This window comes from Mobula hypostoma, chromosome 18, assembly GCF_963921235.1.
Source record: "Mobula hypostoma chromosome 18, sMobHyp1.1, whole genome shotgun sequence".
NCBI classification, from domain to species: domain Eukaryota; kingdom Metazoa; phylum Chordata; class Chondrichthyes; order Myliobatiformes; family Myliobatidae; genus Mobula; species Mobula hypostoma.
Genome location: NC_086114.1, coordinates 58,385,539 through 58,405,563, shown reverse-complemented (window position 1 = coordinate 58,405,563; position 20,025 = coordinate 58,385,539). Strand labels below are relative to the sequence as shown.

At 42.2% G+C, this 20,025-nt stretch overlaps 1 protein-coding gene across 9 annotated transcripts in view; it reads right to left on the bottom strand.

Annotated features, from left to right (window-relative positions):
• herc1 (HECT and RLD domain containing E3 ubiquitin protein ligase family member 1) overlaps nt 1-20,025 on the bottom strand; it is a 270,719-nt gene that overhangs the window by 173,196 nt on the left and 77,498 nt on the right. For all 9 annotated transcript variants that reach the window (XM_063070950.1, XM_063070953.1, XM_063070952.1 and 6 more), the window contains exons 8-12: nt 18,098-18,225; nt 14,800-14,944; nt 4,665-4,836; nt 4,441-4,575; nt 2,979-3,144 (exon numbers count right to left, since the gene is read on the bottom strand). In XM_063070950.1, coding sequence (XP_062927020.1) covers nt 2,979-3,144; nt 4,441-4,575; nt 4,665-4,836; nt 14,800-14,944; nt 18,098-18,225 — 746 coding nt within the window. The remainder of the gene's footprint in view (nt 1-2,978; nt 3,145-4,440; nt 4,576-4,664; nt 4,837-14,799; nt 14,945-18,097; nt 18,226-20,025) is intronic.

Below are 20,025 nucleotides of genomic sequence, written 5' to 3'. Positions count from 1 at the left end.
TCTGGGCTTTACTGGTAGAGACAGAATATAAAAGCAGGAAAGAGATGTTGAACCTTTATGTGGCAAGGTAAAATTTGCAAGGCTGTGGAGAAAGGGTCAATGGATGCAACTACAGAGCAATTTAAGAAGCTGCACGGCCATGTTGGGGCGGGTAACCTCCTTCTATGTTATAACCATTCTATAATACAAAGAGCAAGTAAGAAAATTATGGGGTGTAAGGGGTTTCTTCTTTAATGTTACTGCGTAGGCTAATCAAAATGGCTTCTTTGTTATGTTAACTGCTGAGAAAGTTCTCTTTCTAGCAGCTTGGTTGGGTTATAAAGAGAATTGTATTCATTTGCTAACCAATTGGGATAGATGTTATTCTTTCTTGTGTGTCTGTAAGCTATTGTGTTCCGCGGGCTTTGGCGCAGAAGGCGTGATGGGGACAGAGAGAGGAGATGCGATGCTGTAAGCTGGCCGATGGAACAGACCCCAAGTGAGAGTCCGAGGCCCAAAGGTCTTCGGCGAGGAGAGGAGACGAAGACAGACTCGAGTGGAGCGTCTGGTTGACCACCGTGGTTGGTCCCAGGCAGCGGGTTGAGGTGGTCAGAGGGGATTGAATGGTGGAAAGAAGACCCGTTACCTGAGCTCCAACTGTTGTGCAAGAAGTGGTTGAACTTTGATAAGTTTGGCGCCTTTTACGCTCCTTTTATATTTTATCTCATTACATAGTTCCAGTAATATCTATAAATTGTAATCATTTAATCACATATGGTGTATTGTCTGTTATTTGGCGGGGCGGGGTACATCACACAGCATCTACACAAACTTGATTACCCAGTTTGGCGGGGCTGAAGGCTGCTTCCCCTAGACGAAAGCGAGCTGAGCGAGCCTGAGGCCTACCAGGGGTTACATTTGGGGGCTTTGTCCAAGATTGGATTCAGTGGGGTGCTGTGTGATTGCCCTGTTTAAATCAATGCTGCTGTGTCTCTGTGGGATTGCGGTTGGTAATGTGTGCCTCTGTGGGATTGTTGGTTATTACTGCATGCGTGTTCGGTGGGATCTTTGTTCGAGTTCAGACTAGCGCTGATGAATTGGTGATGGGGCTGCCAGTGTCTATTGGTGCCCCGGGTGAGGCAGGACCATGGGCTGTCCATACTGTTAGGAGAGAGAGGAAAGAGTGGTCTGATTCAGAGGCGAATAAATGTTCCAGGTATGGTAGGCTCCACCTGGCTTTTGGGATATTGTCCACCCCTCCCTAAAGGGGCGGAGGTGTACGAGACGTGGACAGAGCAGATCTCTCAGTTGTTAGATGAGTGGCAGTGCTCAGTTGAGGGAGAGTGACAGGGATTGGTTGAAAGTTTGAGTAGGCGGGCTGGTGACGGTGTTAGAACTGTCAGGGTCAATTACCCCGTAGTGACAGCTGCCAGTTATCTGAAAGCGGGGGAAAATGCGTCTGGTTCGACTGGAAGTAAAATGCAGCGCCTGGGGGGCTTTCCATACCTGTGTCAGATTGGGGAAAAGCTTTCAGTGTATCTTCTCTGGCTAGGAGGGCTGCTAAATTGCTTGCAGTGCCAGGGGGATCATTTCAGGGGATCAGCCCCTCCCTCAGTTGTTCAGCTGATCAGAGAGGTGTCGGGAAACTTAGTGGAGGCCCAGTGGGGGAACGGCTTGGGGTCTCTGGGGGATCACATTCCCAGCAGTGTACCAAGGAGCTTCCGAAAGGAAAAGATCCTATTCCTGAAGGTCTAGAGGGACCACGCCCCCGTGTGTTGTTACAGATAGATGGAAGCTATGCTAACACCATCCTCGACACCAGGGCGCAGGTCAAGTTGTTGTATAGTTCGTTTTACAACCAGTGTCTGAAGCATTTACCCTTAACAACATTAAGGGCGCTGGAGATTTGGGGTACCAGTGCCAGTGATTAGCTAGAAGATGATTATTGGTCAGTGAAACTGGAGTTCGTGGGGGCATTGTCTGTGCACCCAGCATTTCGAGCTGCTTGCAAGGACGTGTGTAGCAGCCTTGGGCTGGTACTGAATTTAAATGACAGCTGATTGTGGTACAGCCTGGGGGAAGTATCTGACGGTGAGACCCTCTGAAATACCACAAGGGAGGGGAGTTGACTGCTGAAGACGAGAGAGAGAGAGAGAGAGAGAGAGAGAGAGCGAGAGCGAGAGAGAGCAAGAGAGAGAGTGATCATATCCCAATGTAAAAACTCAAGCCAAATAACTGAGGCTGCAATGATCAAGGCAAGAATGAAGGAGGTGTGGCACTGTGAGAAGTGCCATCTTTTGGAAGATTTTACACCTCTAGTTTTAAGCAAAACGGGAAAATTTCCTAAATGGCCTGTATATTCATCCTTCGATCAACATTGCTAATCACATTGCTGTCATCAGAAACCGTTGTGTTTCCCATGTTACATACAGGGATTATGATACTTCACTGTTTGTACAGCAGGAGGCAGATTGGCTGACAGTCCCTCAACACACCTCCATAGGTTAGGGTTTAAATACTAACATCAGGCACATCATGGACCCATTTACCTTTTGGGGAATCAAAACAAAACCCATCACAATCAGAAAAACAACAAGTAAAGGGTGGCTCACTTCATGAAAGCTTAAGAAAACAATCATTTAAAAAAAATTAGTAACTAGCCCAGAAGTTACTTAAAAATTAGACACGGATGTCCTACAGTAATCTCAACCAAATCCATTTTCAAATGTATATGTTTATTGAAATTCCTTATATAGTTTTCAACTCTAAACCCACATAAAACCATAAGATATAGGAGCAGAAGTAGGCCATTCAGAGACAATGTAGTACTTGAAGGTCTTCAGTCAGACTCATTCTCAGTTTGTCACCATAACAATCATTTGAAGTAGATTAGATTAGTAGACTCAAGTCCAAAAATCTTTCAACAGTACATGTATATACATGAATTTACTCCATCAAGCAATAACAAGTTCAAGCAAGAAACAGCTGTAACAACTTACCTCTTGAATTTCATCTGGCACAGAGGAATCCATTAGTCTGAACAACAGGTTACGCAATGGTCTGGCCTGTCTGCCAAGGATACTGGTAGCTACACCACCAGCCAAAGCCAGTGCTAGGTGGTTGGACAGTAGTTTGAGACACAGCTTAAGAAAATTATGATGCTCCCTAATAAAATTAATAATAAATTTGATTTAAACTTAAAGTTGAGATGCAGCAATTTAATTTACATTAAAACAGAGCACTTGCATAGTGAGACTATATCAACAACTAGAAAATCGCTTTGCATTAAATCCTCTGCTTAACCGTGAGAAATAGACTGAAAGTTTTAGAAGTCCATTTAATTGTTTTTGAAATAACTTGTGCTGTTGCTGACATATTTGGAAATAACTTCAAAAAGAGAAATGCCTTTGAGATTACGATGACACTATAGACTATGGCTTCATTTGAATTAGCTTTAATCTATTTAAAGTGAAAGCTTCACATGTCCATTAAAGTAACAAATAGCAAAGTTTTCTGTGAATGTATGAATATTTGCATATTAATATTATACACTCCATTCAAGTCCTAATATATCCATACCAGCATTTAAAAGAAAAATTGTATGCCTCAACTTCAATTAACTTTGTCCATCAGCCAACATTTTAGGCTAATTTAAAGATCTTATTAAGAATAAGTACTATACGTGTCTGAGGTTGATAATCCCATCATATTATGTTTAAGACTTATGGAAGCTTGTATAGCGCATAGCTCCGGGTTTGTGCTCCAAATGGTTTTTTTTCCCCTTTTTTTTTTAAGTTATTAGGGGTTTTTCCCTGTTTTAGTTAGTAGGGGTTCTTTTTTTCCCTTCTTTTTTCCATAAAAAAAGCTTTAATACTTTGTTTTTTGATTATTATTGATATACTGTTCAGCCTGGTTGATAGTTTAACTTTTACTTTACATATGAATATGTTATCTTGATTATTTTGATGTATTTTTCTGTTGTTGATTTTCAATAATAATTAATAAAACGATTTAAAAAAGAAAAAAGATATTACGTTTAAGACAACAAATACAAAAGCACACTTCTCAAAGTCACAGTGATATACAACGAAGTATTTGTTTTAACCGCACTTTATTAAAGCTAAAGTACTCGAGCTTCAGACAGGTATAATTCACTCTTAGTCAATAATGTTCCACTTGCAATAAAACTGCATCAGTACATTGCATACTAGCACAAAATTAATTCAGATTCTGCTTTCTTACACATTTAGTTACTGACTGATCGGGCATGACTAAGCAATAATGTTCATGGTACAATATGGTTAACATTCTGCTTACAACAGGCTTTTATAGCAATATTATGAGTGTACCCCAGAAAGAAATGGTCAACCCAAATATCGAACTTGCCACAAATATCTCACAACGCCAACAATTTGATTTCATGAATTCCGAACCTCCAGACATCATTACAGCCAGTCCTACCTGGAAGATGGGAAAGGAAGAGGTGGAACTTCACTGTTGATGCCATCACAGTACCATTCAAGGAACGATCGTAAGTGAGAGAAAGTGCTTTCTTCTAAATCTACACAGTAAGGTCTATGCCATGCCACCACTTGCCTGTCACAACAAAATTAATGCAGTGCTGAGAAGTCAGTCAAAACAACAGCTTAAAAAATATTGAAACAAGTTTAAAAATCCATTCTAACCTGTCCCTGGGCAATGCTGTCCAAGCAAGGCTATGTGAGGTTCCAGCAGAGATTTGCTGACATGCTATGCCATCCAAAGCAATCACTTTTTTGGGTTTGGTGATTGGACCAGTAGAGTTTCCCTGACCACACTGTCCCATAGAATTATTGCCCCATGCATAAACCTCGTTATCTGGAAATAAAATGAGGCAGCATAATTTAATGAAAAATTAAATTACATTAAAAAGTCTAGTATCATTCACCAAATGCCATTAATTTAGTCAATGATGCAAAAGAAATGAATAAAATTACGTTCATGTTCGTTAGAAATATATCTCATAGTTACAAGATTGGGGGCACGACATTAAAATTGATGTCTATAGGAACTTCTTCGCAGGTGGTGGTGAACCTCTAGAATTCTCAACCCCAAAGTGTGCTGTCATTCCATGACTATTTTGAAATAATTAGTAATAATACAGCAATTAAAAATATCACTTTTTCCTTAACAGTCATAAAGTACTCATTCTGAGTGTGGGGGTCTTGTGTTAGATCTCTAGTGCATGACTATGAATAAATTGCCAGATGCTGGGAAGAACTCCAGCAACTCCCTGTTGCTCCAGATTCAGCTGGGAAGTGTAGCTCAGCTAGTAACCGCAGAGCTTCTGCATTCACCCAGCAAAGCCCAAGCCAGCTTGAGCTTCACTAGAATTTACTTGTTAAAACACCAGATGGAAACATATAATGCATTCAATAATAAACATTTCATCACAATTTGCAAAAAATAAGAGATCAAAGGAATACATCTTTATGTCAGAAACCGAACTCTAAATAGTCCACATGCTGCTATTTCACACCTTTACCTTACATGCAAAATACAGGAAGTTCATGTTATCACATTTCCCCTCTATTAAAGCTCAGTATATGTTAAAGGATCAACACAGCCGACAGGCAGAATCTCAGCACCTCAAGTTCATGAACAAGACTGTATGATGTTCTTTTGGCTTGAGGCAAAAGTGAGGCACCATGATGTCTCTCTGCCCTGACAGAAGGATCCTGAAACACGACCTCAGCAGCTGCCCAAAAGCCCTTGGGGAAGGCCACTACCACTGGCACCATGATCAGGTGCTGAAGGCAGTGGCAGAAAATATCTCCTTGGTCATTAACAACAGTAAACACCTCCATCAACCCAGAAAGACCAATGCCTTTTGTCAAAGCTGGAGATCAACCACGGCCTCAGTCCAAATCACCAGAAGACTTGCTTGCCATGGTGTCTGACTAGCAACTGAAGGTTGATCTTGGCAAGCAATTAAAGTTCCTTGACTTCATCAGATCGTCATCACTGAGGCCTGACATGGTCATTCTGTCAGAAACCACGAAGCAGATGGTGATGGTAGAACTGACAGTCCCTTGGGAAGACTGGACTGAGGAGGCACTCGAGCACAAGGCGGCCAAATAGCAGGAGCTAGTAGTGTTTTGCTAGAGACAGGGTGGAGGACACGATGTGAGCCTATAGAGGTGGGGTGTGGAGGTTTTGCTAACTTGTCTCTCTGTGGAACCAACACTCCTCTTGGCATTAAGGGGGCTGCAAAGAGAAGAACCATCAGGACTATGACAGAGGCTGCTGAGCATCCCTCCAGATGGTTATAGATCAAAAGCTGTGACCCATGGACCAATGCTTTTTGAACACTAGCAGAGGCCTTATCAAACCTGACTGGGTCATCCGGGCGAGGGCTGAAGAACATGAAACAGCCAATGACCCCAGGTTACATCACTGATGATGTGTCTCAGCGCATCCTAAGACATATCTCAGCATCAAAGGCAGCTATTTTTGCTATTTTGAAAATGTAACCTTTTAACTGTTAAGATGGTAACCTGGTTATTATATACCATCACGTTAATTAACCAAAACTAATCAACTCTTTGGTCCAAATTTCTAGACAGGTCCAGTTACATCATAGGTCAATCTAGAAATTAAATGTACCTGGTCATGAATTCGATTATGATTAAGCGCAAGCTTTTGTACAGAAAATGTACCCATAATATGCAGAGGTAAGAAGGAAGTTGTTCAGCCCTAGCACACCCAACCTCATACTACTCACCTTCAGAAGCTACCCATCTCTTTCCCGAAACCCATTTGTACAGGAACAGTAAAATATCATGACTTTATTATAATAAAAATGATGCAAGTAAAATTGACTGTAGAACACTACAGTCTTACATTCAAACTTCCTTCATTAATCCCTTGGGAAGTGCTGTCTGAAGAGGCTAGTCTAGAAATGTATTAGCTTTAAGCAGTTTATATTCCCCCCAGCATTGTGGACTTCAGGAAGGGGAAATTAGGAGAACAGACACCAGTACTCATTGAGAGATCAGCAGTAGACTGGGTGACCAGCTTCAAGTTCCAGGGCATCAATATCTTAGAGGATCAGTCTTGGGCCCAACACATTGATGCAATCAAAGGCAGCATGGCATTGGCTCTACTTCATTAGGAGTTTGAGGAGGTTTGCAAAGACTCTTGTGATTCTATAGCAGTACAGTAGAGAGAATTCTAACGAGTTGCATCACAGCCTAGTGTGGAGGCTCCAAGGCACAGGGTCACAAGAGGCTGCAAAGAGTGTTGTAAATTCAATCAGTTCCATCACAGTCACAACCTCCACCACTGGAGGCATCTTCAAGAGGTGGTGCCTCACAAATGCAGCATCCATCATTAAAAACCTCCACCATCAGGGACATGACCTCTGCATTACCACCATCAGGGACATGACCTCTGCATTACTACCATCAGGGACATGACCTCTGTATTACCACCATCAGGGACATGACCACTGTATTACCACCATCAGGGACATGACCTCTGCATTACTACCATCAGGGACATGACCTCTGTATTACCACCATCAGGGACATGACCTCTGCATTACCACCATCAGGGACATGACCACTGTATTACTACCATCAGGGACATGACTACTGTATTACCACCATCAGGGACATGACCTCTGTATTACCACCATCAGGGACATGACCTCTGCATTACCACCATCAGGGACATGACCTCTGTATTACTACCATCAGGGAAGTGGTATAGTAGCCTGAAGATCCACACTCAATATTTTAAAAACATTTTGTTCCTCTCCACCAGATTTCTAATGAACACTACCTCATCATTCCTCTTTAGCACTATTTATTTAGCAAATTATTGTTATTTTTGTTATGTCTTGCACTGTTCTGCTGCCACAAAACAAAATTTCACAATATAAACCTGATTCTGAAAATTGATCATCACACAAAGCAAACTTCAACTGCCTTCGTGTTGTTAATTTCACATCATACTAAAAAAGTGACCGAGCATCTCCCAGCATGAATGCCTATTATCCCCATCATGATTATTGCATATGGGGTTAAATCATTCACTGCACAAAGGTCCCTTTTTCATTGCAGCAAGGCAAATTAGTCTGTTTCAGGAGCATTCAAGAGCAAATGCTTGCTTAAAGCCTCAGCTGTAATTAAAGCTTGCAGGGAGGGGAGTGGCTTGTGATACTAATAGTTGACTGTGTTACAATGCAACAGCACTATACTTAATTGAATGGATTAGAATTTAAGTGAGCCCATCATTTAATTCAAGATTTCTGAGAAATCATTCTGGGAGACCAGTTTTCTTTTACATTATTAGCACACAAAAGTAGAAACAACACTCAGAAAGTGCACACAGACTGGCTCTGCAAGAAACCTTTCCTTTATCAGAGGTTATGGAACAATCAAGTTCCTGCTTTGGTGGACAAGCATTGTATGCAAGGCACACATTCTTAGAGCACTAGGTCTGTACTTGTAAGTGGCAAGCAGACAGAACTAATGAAATTTTTACAAAACTCTGGATAAAAGCTGGAAGAGCACACAGAAAGTGGGACAGATAGCAATGGGAGGAGGGGGACTTAGCGAAAAGAAAGGGGTGAGGGAGGGAGGGGGGAAAGAAAGGAGGAAATACAGAATAAAAACAAAAAAAATAAAAAGGAACTCTGAGCAATTTTGCACATTGTGGTAGATGTCATAGAATGTTAAGAGTGCTCCTAATTTTTTTTAAATTGCTGAAGAAAATATTTTTTTTCATGCTGGGACACAAAATATTGGTATTGGTTTATTATTGTCATATGTACCAAGATTCTCCGTGGATTGTCACCTTGTCGCAGTGGAGAAGCTTGTGTGGTCCTGAGATCCCGAGAGCAATGCCGTCTAGAGTTATGCTCCTGGTAGGGTCACCCATGGCGGTAAGGTCGAGGGTGAGGTCCCTGACAAAGAACAATCCAACCAAGACCTCGGCGCTGGAACAGACAGACGAAGGTACTTCGAACTCGACGGCTGTGAAGGCGGATGAAGGCTGCAACAAATCCATCAGCTCTAATCGCCGTGGTTTCCATGCCATTGGAATCAGTTGGTTGATTTGTGAAGTATCGTGTGCTTCTTGGAGTGCAACATCAAAGTACACGTTAAACAGGTGTCTTCACTCTGCGAGCCACTTCTTCAGAACGAAGACCATCATCCTCAACCTCGAAGGATAGCCACGACCATGTACCAAGGTACAGTGAAAGGCTTGTTGCGCATACTGTTTATACAGATCAACCCATTATTCTAGCTTTACGTGCTGTTTAATGTGAAAGAGCTACTGAAAGAGTGCACTACAGTTAAATGATAAAGTGCAAGATCATAACAAGATAGACTGAGAGGCCAAGCGTTCATTTTTTGAACTGTTGCCATCAGGAAGGTACAGGAGCCTCAGGACCCACACAGCTAGGTTCAGGAACAGTTATTATACTCAGTGGGGCTAACTTCACTTGACCCATCACTGAACAGATCCCACAACTTATGGACTCACTTTCAAGGTCTCTTCATCTCACGTTCTCAATATCTATTATCTACTTATTATTATTTCTTTCTGTATTTGCATAGTTTGCTGTTTTTTGCACACTGGTTGTTTGCCCGTCCTGTTGGGTACAGTCTTTCATTCTTTAGTAGAGCTACTAGGACTTGATGTTTCAATCCCTATGGTAAGTTGGCACTCTCGATGTTGGCAGTGGGTTTGGAGTGGTGACAAGGAGGGAAGGTAGGTACGTCATCGGGGTCATCAGGTGGGTACCCTCCTTCTTTGACGTTTCGTTGATAAGCCCACGACGTCTCCAGAGGGCTCAACGGTGCTACCTGGCGTCCCAGATACACCCCTCTCAGTTCCATACCCTCCTTGCAGCCCAGTTGTTGTCTTTCCTTTTAATCCAAATCCAGTTGCTGCTTTCTTCTGCTGCATTTGACAAGGACTTGATTGCTTGTTGGAGGGCGTGACCCTTCACCCCCATCTTCTTCAATAGACTGGTCGTAGATGTAGCAACGAATCCCCTGCATCCCACTTCTACAGGGAAAATCTTGGTCTTCCAGCCATTCTGGGCAGCTTCAGTTGCCAGTTCAGAGTATTTGGCCTTTTTCCTCTCATAAGCTTCTTCGACACTATCTTCCCATGGTACTGTCAGTTCCACAACATATGCCAGCTTGGCTGTTGTGGACCACAGGACCATGACTGGCCAGAGTGTTGTAGCCGCAATGTCTGGGGGAAACACAAGCTTTTTTGCCAAGTCCACGTCCATTTTCCAATCCCGAGCAACCTGCGGAACGCTTACATCTTTTGATGTTATATGGTGCTCTGGAGGTTGGCCTGATGGTACAAATCGTGTGATGTGGACATTTCCTGCCGATGTTTGTGGGAGAGCATTCGTAGTGATTTGCCTCCGTTCCAAGATTGATGCCAGTTGTCTGAGAACTTGGTTATGCTGCCAAGTGTACCGCCCCTGGGTGAGGCTCGTGGTGCATCCTGTTAAAATGTACCTTAGTGATCCCAGTGCTTGACAAAGAAAGCAAGCGGGATCTTCTCTCCATCACTGGTTCAGGTTCTGGGGTGTGGGTAGGAGGTCATAAGTGGCTCTGATGACAAAACTTAGCCGAGATCCCTCAATCTCCCAGATGTCACGCCAGCTAAGTTTCCTCTTTTCCAGGCTCTCCCAATTAGTCCAGTGGCCCTGCTTGGCCATTGAGACGGCCCTGGCGTGTCGCTCTGCCTCCTCCTGTCTTCTCAACTCCTCCACCACGAACCTTCTGCCCTGTGGGAAAGGGAAGACGACAAAATCTCCAGGTTGGTTAGGGTCTTTATTAAACTGGCTGCTTTACCGAGGCAGCAAGTATAGGCAAGAATCCACAGAAGGGAGGCCGCTTCTTGTGGTGTACAAGCTGTGTTCACAACTCTGCAGTTTCTTGCAGTCACATGCAGATCAGTTGCCATACCAAGCCATTACAGCATCCAGACACATTGCTTACTATGGCGCATCATTAAATTGGTAGGAGTCAACAAAGATATGCCAAATTTCTTTGGCCTCCTGAGGAAGAAGAGGCACTGGTGAGTTTTCTTGGCAGTGGTATCGACGTAGTTGTAACAGGACAGGCTATTGATGATGTTCACACCTCGGAACTTAAACTGCTCAACTTTCTCAACCTCAACAATGTTGATGTAAACAAGATCACATGCACTGCTCCCCTTTCAGAAGTCAATGAGCAAGTATATTTTTTTGGTGGGGGGTAGGGGGGAAACAGGTCGTTGTCATAACACCATCACTAAGGTCTCTAACTCCTTGCACTCAGACTCATCAATATTTCAAATTCTGGCACCCTACAGTGGTTGCATTTGCGAACTAGCAGATGGAGTTTGAGCAAAACCTGGTCAGGCAGCATGCAGTCATGAGCGTACAGGGAATAGAGTGGAGGGCCGAGGACACCACCTTGTGGAGCACCAGTGTTTAGAATAATCGTGGCTCAGGTGTTGCTACCTATCCTTACTGACTGCTGTCTGCTGGTCAGAGAGACAAGGAAGCACTTGTAGAGGGAGACATTAATTCCCAGGGTCCAGAGTTTAGTGATGCATTTACTTAGAATAATAGTATTGAAGGCAGAACTGTAGTCAATTAACAATCACTTGATATAAGTGTCTTTACTGTCTGGATGCTGCAGAATGTAGGGCCAAGGAAGATGGTTTCTGCCATCGACCTGTTTTGGCAGGAGGCAAATTGCAGTGGATTGAGCTTGTCTGGAAACCTGGAGCTGACATGTGCCTTGACCAGCCTCTCAAAGCACTTCATGATGGTATATGTTAGAACCACTGAGTGGCAGTCATTAAAGCACATTATTTTGTTTTCCTTGGGCACCAGGAAGATAACGGCTTCTTAAAGCAGGAGGGAGGGGACCACAGCCTGAAGCAGGGAGAGGTTAAAAAATGTCTGTAATTATCCAGCTGATCCACACAGGATCGAAGGATTTAGCCCAATGCTTTCTGCAGGATCATCCTCTGAAAAACTGATCTCATGTCCACCACAGTGACTGTAGATTCAGGTGCTCTGGAGACCCTTGGTGCGTGCTGATATAACCGTTCCCTTCAGTTCAGAACATGCGTAGAATGTGTTACGCTGGCTGGGAAAGGATGTGCTCTTGTTGGTGATGCTGCCAGTCTTTGTTTTGTAACCTACTGAGGTATTTAAGACCTGCCACAGCTGACTGCTGGACTGGTATTGTCTCTAAGCATCTGATAGCTTTACGGTGGTCATATCTTAATTTCTTAAAAGGATCAGTCACCTGATGGTGATGCTGCAGACCTAGACTTCAGAAGAGCGTGGATCTCCTGGTTCATCCATGGTTTCCCGTTTGGAAACAGCTGATTGCCCTCCTCGGTACACAGAGCTCAACACACTTGGTGATAAAGTCTGTGACAATAGTGACATACTCATCCTCATCTAGGCTGGCAGCTAAGTCTTTGAACATGGACCAGTCTACCAACTCAAAGCAGTCACATAGAATCTCATCTGTTTCCTCAGAGAAGCACTACAAGAGCTTGTTTCGTACTGTCCCGTTTCAGCATCCGTTTGTATGCAGGAAGTAAGAGCGCAGACTGTTGGCCTGATTCTACCAAAGTGTGGAAAAGAGAAGGTTCGGTGGGCAATGGTGTAGGGCATCTGGACCCCTGGTGAGAGAGGAGACACACTGGTAGTATTGTGGTAATACACTCATGAAGTTGGAGTGGTTGAAGCAATCAGCAACGATGAAAAAGGTCTTCAAGTCTGGTGACCACAGAGGACGTTTTGTTGAGTGCGTGCTTCGTATCTCAGGTGGGATGTACACTGCTGTACGACTAGCTGAAGTGAACACCTGCAGCATGGCGACACTTCATCATAACTTATTTTACCCTAAACATATCCATTAAAACGGATAATTTCCCAGAATGAAGCAAATTAAATGATTACTGAAGATTCTAGAGTTTGGAAAACCAGGGATCACTAAGACAACAACAAACTTAGCAAATAAGGCATTTTCACTTCAGAGGAAGTAAAGGGAAACCAATAGTTCTTGCAATGGTAATATGCTGAAAGCATGCTATGTGGTTGTTGCCCAACACCTACACCATCATTTTAGTCATGGGCTTGCCACTGCAAAGTTTCACATTGCAGATCTTCAGTGGGACATGCTCTCCTTGGTGCACCGCACAGGAACTATGGTGGGAGAGGCCAATTCCAGCCAAGGGTTAGGATGTAAATCTCACAAATTAATCTTTGTTAGATGCCAGTCCAAAGCAATGAAAACGCTTGGGAATGCCCAGAAAATATGGAATTACAGTATATTCCTGTCTAGCTCTTAAAAAGAGCAATGCTCCAGAAAGACATCACTTGACACACATCTCATGTGGAAATCACATGGATGCACAACTGACTCACACCTAGAATGGTGTTTTGCTTCAATAGAAGTCCATTGTCAATCATGTAGCAATATGTTTGAGCATTGCACTGCAATAACTGAACTATTCAGATCAACTATCTCAATACCAATACCATCGAACAAATTTCTAGGCCGTAAGTAAAAAATAAATTTCCCTCTCAGCTGTCTAGAAGTGCTGAGGAGGGAAGAACCAGACTGATTAATCAAGTTTATGCACCTGAAGGGAATAAAATGAATTGGTAATCCAGTTAACCAAAAATAATGTTTTACTATAATACATTAATAAATTCAAATTAAGTTTTGTAAAGGTGGTAAGTAATATTATAAATATGATGTTCAAGGCCAAATGTTAACCATTTCAGAGCAAGAACTGCTGTCTCATTCAGGCTGTACTGAGCCGCACAACAAAATGAGGTGTACTATTTGTAATAAGAGACACCGGTGCTTACATACTAAAGCAGGACAGGTTACATAATTATGACATATAATTTTGGTATATATGAACATCTGTATTTTCACAATTAACATTCAAAAGCAGTGGTTTCATGAGATGTATATTCCTAGTTAAGGCATCCACTGGTCTTGCGAGACTACGGATCTGCGCCTGGCAAGTCTTCACTCTCCAGGGCGCAGGCCTGGGCAAGGTTGTATGGAAGACCAGCAGCTGCCCATACTGCAAGTCTCCCCTCTCCAAGACACCAATGTTGTCCAAGGGAAGGGCATTAGAACCCATACAGCTTGGCACCGGTGTCGTCGCAGAGCAATGTGTGATTAAATGCCTTGCTCAAGGACACAACACGTTACCTCGGCTGGGGCTCGAACTCATGACCTTCAGGTCGCTAGTCCAATGCCTTAACCACTTGGCCACGTGCCCACACACATTCCTAGTTACTGAGATATTAAAACCATGAAAAAATTAAAGTAATAATTCTCTAATAAAGCTAAACAATGGTCAGAACTCCATCTAACAAAGTAATTAACAAGCCTACATAACAAAAATATTCTGATCATATTGGAGGGAGCCACGTTTTCACCGCAGAGAGTAGCAAAAGTTACTACAGAAAGCATTTATGGTAGAACATTAAAAAAAATGAATGGCTAGTTCCAGAACTTCCAACTACTTTTTATAGGAGACACAAGAGACCAGAGAACATTCACTCCAAAGCACTGCACATGATGCTGTATGACCCGCTGAATTCCTTCAGCATTCCCACCTCCATTAAGCTTTAAATTGAGCAAAGGTCAAGCCAGCAACTACAGTTCCAGATATAAAGGGGTCTCACTGAGCTGCCCAAATACTCACACAAAAATAACAATTTCTACCATCATTGCATCATCTGAAGAATTCAAATTCTCTACTTACCATGTGAAAGAGCCAAGCAGTGGCTGTCACCTATTGAGAGGTCAACTATCCTTGTGGTAGCTAGTTCCTCAATAAGTTTGGGTCTCAAAGCAGTAGCTTCTGAAGAGCCACATCCAAGACAAGCACCACAGCCCCAAGCATATACCTAACAGGTAAAATTCAACAAACATAACATCATAGCAAAATTAACTCACAGCACAACATCTTATTGCAACATGAAGCCTCTGTTATCTGTAACATTAAAAGATGGGTCGGCATTTGAGAGACTATCGCTACAAATCTGGCAAACAAATTAAGAAATCAAAATAAAAGTCAATGTTTATTTATTTGTTGTATCCCCAAAGAACCTTCTTTGTTCTAGCGCAGATGGGAATGCTTAAACACGTTTTAATGCTGCCTACCTTAAAAATTGTGGCTGTAGGCAAGACAGAAAGACCATGAGGAAAGGAACTTGAAAATTAGAGATATCCACTAGCTTCAGGTGCGAGCCACTTGAAATTTAATTTGCCAATTGCTACACCAACAATAAACTGAGCAAGAGCTAAATATTCACTGTTAAAAGTGAAAAAAGAACACTGCATTTCTTTTAACCGCGGAGTGGAAAGACCACCTAAAGTGCTAAGGAAGGAAATATCAAATTGATTCAATTAATTTCTTGCACCTGAAGTGTTGTTTGCAAGATCAATTTTTTTTATTGTAGGGAAGAAAAGCAGTATATTCATTGTAACATGGTTTTAGAATTCCAAGCTATTCCACTGTAAAAATATGATCAATGGTACAACATCAATTCTGCAAAAGATATACAAACAACTATTTTTATAATACACACACAAATTGCTGGAGAAACTCAGCAAGTCAGGCAGCATCAGGCCGGGGGTGGTGGGGGGGGGTGATGGGAAGGTAATTTCATTCTCTCCTTTCTCTTTTCCCATTCCCCATCCTGGTTACCTTCTTATCCCTTCTCTTCTTTTATTCTTCCCATCACCTCTCTCTGGTGCCCCTCCTCCATCCCTTTCTTCCATGGTCCACCACGCTCTCCTACCAGATTCCTTCATCTTCAATTCTTCATCTCTTCCACCTATCCCTTTCCCAACTTCTTACTTCATTCCCCCTCCCCACCTATTCATGTTCCCACTCTGCTAGTCTCACCCATCACCTGCCAGCTTGTACTCCTTTCCCTCCCCCAGCTTCTTATTCTGGCTTCTGTGCTCCTTCCTTTCCAATACTGATGAAGGGTCTTGGCCCAAAACATTGACTGCTCATTCACCTCTATAGAGGCTGCCTGACTTGCTGCGCTCCTCAAGTATTTTGCGTGTTGATCAAGATTTCTAGCAGCTACAGAATCTCTTGTTTTTAAGGAATAATATTTTATTTTTGAGTGGCGGGGTGAAGATCTATCTCTACTAAAGGTGTAAGAAGCTCCTTCCCTTTGCTAGGATGTGTTAACCTTGGGCAAGGTGTAGCACCTGCTTAGCCCTCTGCAGCAACCCCCCCCCCCCCAACGCCTCCCCAATCAGGGTCATGGGAAGCCATGGGAGCAGGTGGTGGATGGTCATATGAGCAGTTGGTGCACATCACAGGTCCTGGTTATCTGACCACTGATGTGAGGCAGACAATTTCTGAAGGATATTGATAATGACTGCGGTCACCCATCCTGTAAAGACACTGCTCAGAGCAGGCCATGGCAAACCACTTCTGTAGAAAAAATTGCCAAGAACAATCATGGTCATGGAAAGACCATGATCAACCATGTCATACAACATGGTACATAACAAATGAATGATATATTATTTAAGTGAACAGTTATTGTTGCTGAGACACGTAAATTTTCAGCTGCTACTTTTTCCCATTTGCTAATCCCTCTTTCTTTCCCGCCCTGAATCTTCACCCAAAGCTCAGCTCAGTACATCTTTCCTACACTTCCACCACCTTAAATGGACTCTGCCCTCTTTCCACTGCTCATCAAAGCTTGGCTCTCCCTTGGCCTTTCCAGGCTCACTTTTCTGATCAACCTGAACTTTGTAGTTTAAGGACATCTGGCATCCACAGCCAGTCTGATCACCATGTGATTCCAAGCCATGAACATAGTTGATCCTAAGTGCCTTGTGAAATAGCACAGCATGTCTCTCAATTCAAGGGCATTTAGGGCTGGGATTAAATACTGGTCCTGTCAACAATGTCCATATCTGCCCAAAATAAACAAACAAAACCACAGGGAACTGGAAAACAGTTCTCCCAAACCCATGACTTTTCACCTCAAAGTACTGCCACAGGCTTAGAAATGAAAACAAAGAGTAAACTCAACAGCAATACAGGTACATTCACTGGAAAATTTTAAATGACAGTTAAAAGTAGGAAAGAGGTGAGGACAAAAGGCATAAGAAAAATTGCCCGCAACACTTGCAACAACCAAAGGGCAGGGTCCGCGGGGGAACCACAAACTAATCTCAGAGTTGCACAACACAGGAACAAGCCCTTAAGTCACACTCACCAATCTAGAGACAAGTAATCTGCATGTCAAACACAGTGATGAAATGACAATGACAAAAAGAAAGAAAGAAAGAAAGAAATAGGAAAATTGAAAAAAAAACAAACGCAAGAGCTATTACATTTTATAACTCCAAAATACTAAACTAATTCAAAGGAAAACGAGAGCAAAGAGATGCAAGTCTTAGTTTGTTCTTTAAGCGAGGTGCACATGTATCACGTGGTAGCATGCAATTCACATATTTATACATATAACCCTTATATTTAAACCCATTATTTAAACAAACAAGAATGCTTAATCAACTAATATATACAAGATTACTCAAATAATACTGAAATATTAAATACAAAACAAGAGCAATAAAGGAAAGTAAATACTAATGAGAAATGTAAGAAAATGTTACATAAAATGAGGAAACTTTGCTGAAGAATGAAGTGCATCGAAAACCAAAAAATAATAAAACTTCATTAGAGGGCATTTGACTTAAAAGATTTAGTTCAAAGACCTATCATGCTGCTCAAGCTGTTATCTAATTTACACATTTGGCGGGAATTACATTTAACAAACTGAAATCATCCTGAAAATCCTTCATTCATCTCCATCTTCATTGCTGATACTTTGCAGGTGATGTACAGGTGGAAAAAGTAGACATTGCTAGATTCTACCTTGCCCTACTGCTCACTTTCCAAAGGTAAAACTTCATGCTCATGCCACAAAAAATATTTGGTAATATATCAATACTCACTACTTACATAATCTTTCTGAAAGCAAAAATAACTGAAATAAAAAAGGTTATTCAGAATAACTAACCTGGCCTGTTGATGTCAAAGCAAGCGAAGACTGGCTTCCAGCACAAACTTTCCGAATAAACATTCCTTGCAAGGCTTCAATGACCTTGGGTTTATAAACTCTGTTAGTATCACCATGTCCCAGTTTACCTACAAGATAAATCAAGTAAATAATTACCAAGAAATTTGCAGATATATTCAATATATCTGTCAATACAATTCTTTACATTCCAATCTATTGAGACACTGAATCAGAAAGACAGCCTGCTTTATCAAGGGAAATGGGGAATACTTGATTGACAAATGGAGTAAAAGGTGTTCTACAAGGATTTGCGAAGCCTAACAGTTGAACTCAAAACCTTACTTTATCACCAGCACCCCAGACCACCCTATCACACTGCCATTTCATCTGCACCAAATGCACACAGTGATGCACCAACTGGCCACTTTAGTAGGTTGTCCACTTCAAGGTTCAATGTGCTGTGCACACCACTGTTGTAACATGTGGTTATTTGAGTTAGTTGCCTTCCTGTCATCTTGAACTAGTTTGGCCATTCTTCTCTAACTTTTCTCATTAATAGGACTTTTGCTCCCCACAGAACGGCCACTCACTGGATGTTTTTTTGTTTCCGCACCATTCTCTGGAACCTCTAGAGACTGCTGTGCACGAAAACCCCAGGAGATCAGCAGTTTCGAAGTTCAAAGTAAAATTATCACAGTACATACAAATTCTGGCAGCCCGCAGAGAGTCGCCAATGTACACCAGCGCCATCTTTATCAACTCAAACCACCCCGCCTAGCACCAATAATTCCATGGTCAAAGTCACTTAGTCATTTCATCCCCATTATGATGTTTGGTCTGAAAAACAACAGAACCTGTGGACCATGCCTGCATGCCTTTACGCATTGAGCTGCCATCCCACCATTGGCCGATTAGATATTTGCATTTATGGGGTGTACATGTGTACCGAATAAAGTGTCCACTAAGTGTATGTGGTCAGATGTTGGAGTCCTTCACATCAATCCCACATCCTATGAAATCTTCCATCCTTAGACCATAGACAAAGAAGCCTTCTCACTGCCACCCACCACACAATACTCATACCGAGCTCCAGTCATGAAACAGCCCCATAGCATGGAAAAGCTCCAATGTTCATCACCAAGAATGGTTCAGTATCCGCAGTACTGAATGCGTTAAATAAGTTCTGTAACCTGTAGATGCCTACAGTCGGTGGCAAGAGAAAAGTGAAAAACTAGGGGACCTTGCCCTCACCAATTTTTTTGCATATGCAACCAAAAATTATCCAGTCTTTCTATAGCCGACATACTTTCCTCACACTGAGAATTGTGTTGTCCATTGCGTTGCATGGCATTACCACCACTCTAATTGGGATTTCATGTAAAGTATAGAAAAGCACGCTGAACAGCAACAGAAACACCCTATAATACAGAGCTATGTGCCATCTACAGATTTGCATGCATGTTAAAGTCATAAGGGCCAAGTAATCAGATTTGGTCGCGGGCAAAGATGCATTATTAAACAAGTATGTGGAGGAGGCAGCTCCTTAAGTATTCCTGTCACTGATAATCAAAGAATCTAAAATTGTATGTAAAAAGTGGAGGCAAAAGCAACTTCCTTCAAGCAGAAACATAAAGCTGATGATCTATCTCATCCTCATCTCTCACAGCAGTTTTCAGATAATTCAATTCATTTAATGTGATTTCATGAACAAGGCTGTCAAGGAATGCTCCAGAACTAGCTATATCACTGGCCAAGCTGTTCAAATACATCTATAACACCATCTACCACATAACAAGGAAAACTATAAGGTCAATCTGGGTAATTACTGCCCCACGCATTCACATTTATCAGTTAGAGGAATAATAAAGGGAAGTTAAATAAAGACCTCAGCATCTACAGCAGCAACAAAACAGAGTGGAGCTTTTCAG